This window comes from Budorcas taxicolor, chromosome 2, assembly GCF_023091745.1.
Source record: "Budorcas taxicolor isolate Tak-1 chromosome 2, Takin1.1, whole genome shotgun sequence".
NCBI lineage: Eukaryota > Metazoa > Chordata > Mammalia > Artiodactyla > Bovidae > Budorcas > Budorcas taxicolor.
In genome coordinates, this window is record NC_068911.1 from 177,245,484 (window position 1) to 177,247,398 (window position 1,915).

The following is a 1,915-nucleotide window of genomic DNA, read 5'->3' on the forward strand; positions in this document are numbered from 1 at the left end:
CATGATGACGTTTATAAATAGGGCAAATTCTGAGATTTCCATCTGGACCTTCTGAATCTCTGGGTCTAAGGCCCTGGAAACTTGTGTTTTGAAAGGTTCCTGGGAGGACCTCCCTGGTGGTCTAAGAATCTGCCTTCCACTGCAGCAGACTCAGGTTCAATACCCAGTTGGCAAAGTAAGATCCTACATGTTGTGGGGCAACTAAACCCAAGCACTGCAACTAGAGAGAAAACCCACACACCGCAGCTAAGACCTGATGCCGTTTAGTCACTAACTTGTGTGTCCAACTCTTTTGTGACCCCGTGGACTGTAGCCCACCAGACTCCTCTGTCCATGGGATTCTCTAGGCAAGAATACTGGAGTGGGTTGCCATTTCCTCTCCAGGGGATCTTCCTGACCCAGGGATCAAACTCACGTCTCCTGCATGACAGGGAGATTCTTTACTGCTGAGCCACCAGGGAAGTCCAAGACCTGACTTAGCCCTAAATAAATGTTTTTTTAAAAAAAGAGATTCCTGGGATGGGGTGGTGGTGGTGGTGATTCTAATATATCCTGAAGCTCACAGGCGGTAGTCCCGCGGGCAATCATGACGCACAGGCCCCAACAGGAAAATCCTGATTCCAGCACTGGCCCTTCCTGCCCCCATGGCCCTTCTATCAGGCAATTCAAAGTCTCCAGGCGGAGAGTTACTGATTAACCCTAGGTTTCAAGGAAAGAAATAATAATAACTGAAGGGACAACGTGAGCCAAGAAACAAGCTGAGCAGCCCTGGGAGAGTGGTGGCAGACGCTCAAGACTGGAAGGAGGAGAAGGAGACTAGAGCCAGCCAGCCTGCGGCCAGACAGCCTTTGGGTCCCAGCAACACCCACCGACTTCTGCCTGTCGATGCCCAGGCCGTGAGTTGCCACGTCCTGGGGGCTCCGGTGCCCAGAATGGCCTGCCCCGAGATCCCGCAGCAGCCCCAGCTGGTCTGCCAAAAAGCCACCCCCTCCAACGCCGCAGGCTGCGCTGGAGGTCCTGGCGGCCCCACGGAGGGCGACCTGGAGTGCCTGGTGTGCCGGGAGCCCTACAGCGGCATCCGGCCGCCCAAGTTGCTGGGCTGCCAGCACGCCTTCTGCGCCGTCTGCCTGAAGCTGCTGCTGTGCGTGCAGGGCGACGCCTGGTCCATCCCCTGCCCTCTGTGCCGCAAGGTCACGACCGTCCCCGGGGGCCTCGTCTGCACCCTGCGCGACCAGGAGAACGTGCTGGCGCGGCTAGCCCGGCCGGGCCTGGAGGTGCCGCCCCGTCCTCAGGGGTTGGCGACCCCTGTTGCCCTGCCGGCAGGGCAGCCCAGCGCGGCCGGAGAGGAGGAGCAGGACGCGGTGAGCGCCAACCGCGCGGCGGCCCGGCGCCTGGCCGCGCACCTGCTCCTCCTGGTCCTGCTCATCGTCCTCATCCTGCCCTTCATCTACCCCGGCGTCATCCGGTGGGTGCTCAGCTTCCTCGTCACCCTGGCTCTGCTGCTGGCTCTGCTTTTCTGCTCTCACCCCGGCCAGCAGGGCGGCTGCGGGCCCAGCCCCAGGACTCTCTTCTGCAGAGAGCAGAAACCCAGCGAGATCGCCTCCATCGCCTGAGCGAGCTCTGACTGGGCGGAGTCGGGGGTCCCTTCCGCCTCTGCGGCCCGCTTACCGTCACAGTGAACCGAGGAAGCGGTTACGCAGCGGACCGGCTCCCTTGGGAGAGTAAATGCCCGCTGGACTTGCCAGCCAGAGCCAGAACGGCTGTCTTGGGCCAAGAACTGTGCTTTTGGACAAGAGACTTACGCCTGCCGCGGGTACAGCATAATAAACTCTTTGGGGCTGGGGAAGAAACTACTTGAACGCGACAAAGGAAGGGGGTCTCCCGTTCCTTTTAGTGCAATGCCCCTGACTTTTCT

The 1,915-nt window shown here is 59.8% G+C and overlaps 1 protein-coding gene across 1 annotated transcript; it reads left to right on the plus strand.

The window, feature by feature from the left end:
- Window positions 1–932: 932 nt before the first annotated feature.
- Window positions 933–1,613, plus strand: RNF186 (ring finger protein 186). Its single transcript, XM_052661121.1, has one exon. It carries the CDS (start codon window positions 933–935, stop codon window positions 1,611–1,613), a length of 681 nt encoding a protein of 226 aa, XP_052517081.1.
- The last annotated feature ends 302 nt before the right edge of the window (window positions 1,614–1,915 follow it).

Bases quoted from the DNA above. Each gene is read 5' to 3' on its own strand.
- RNF186 (XM_052661121.1), top strand. From the start codon at position 933: ATGGCCTGCCCCGAGATCCCGCAGCAGCCCCAGCTGGTCTGCCAAAAA.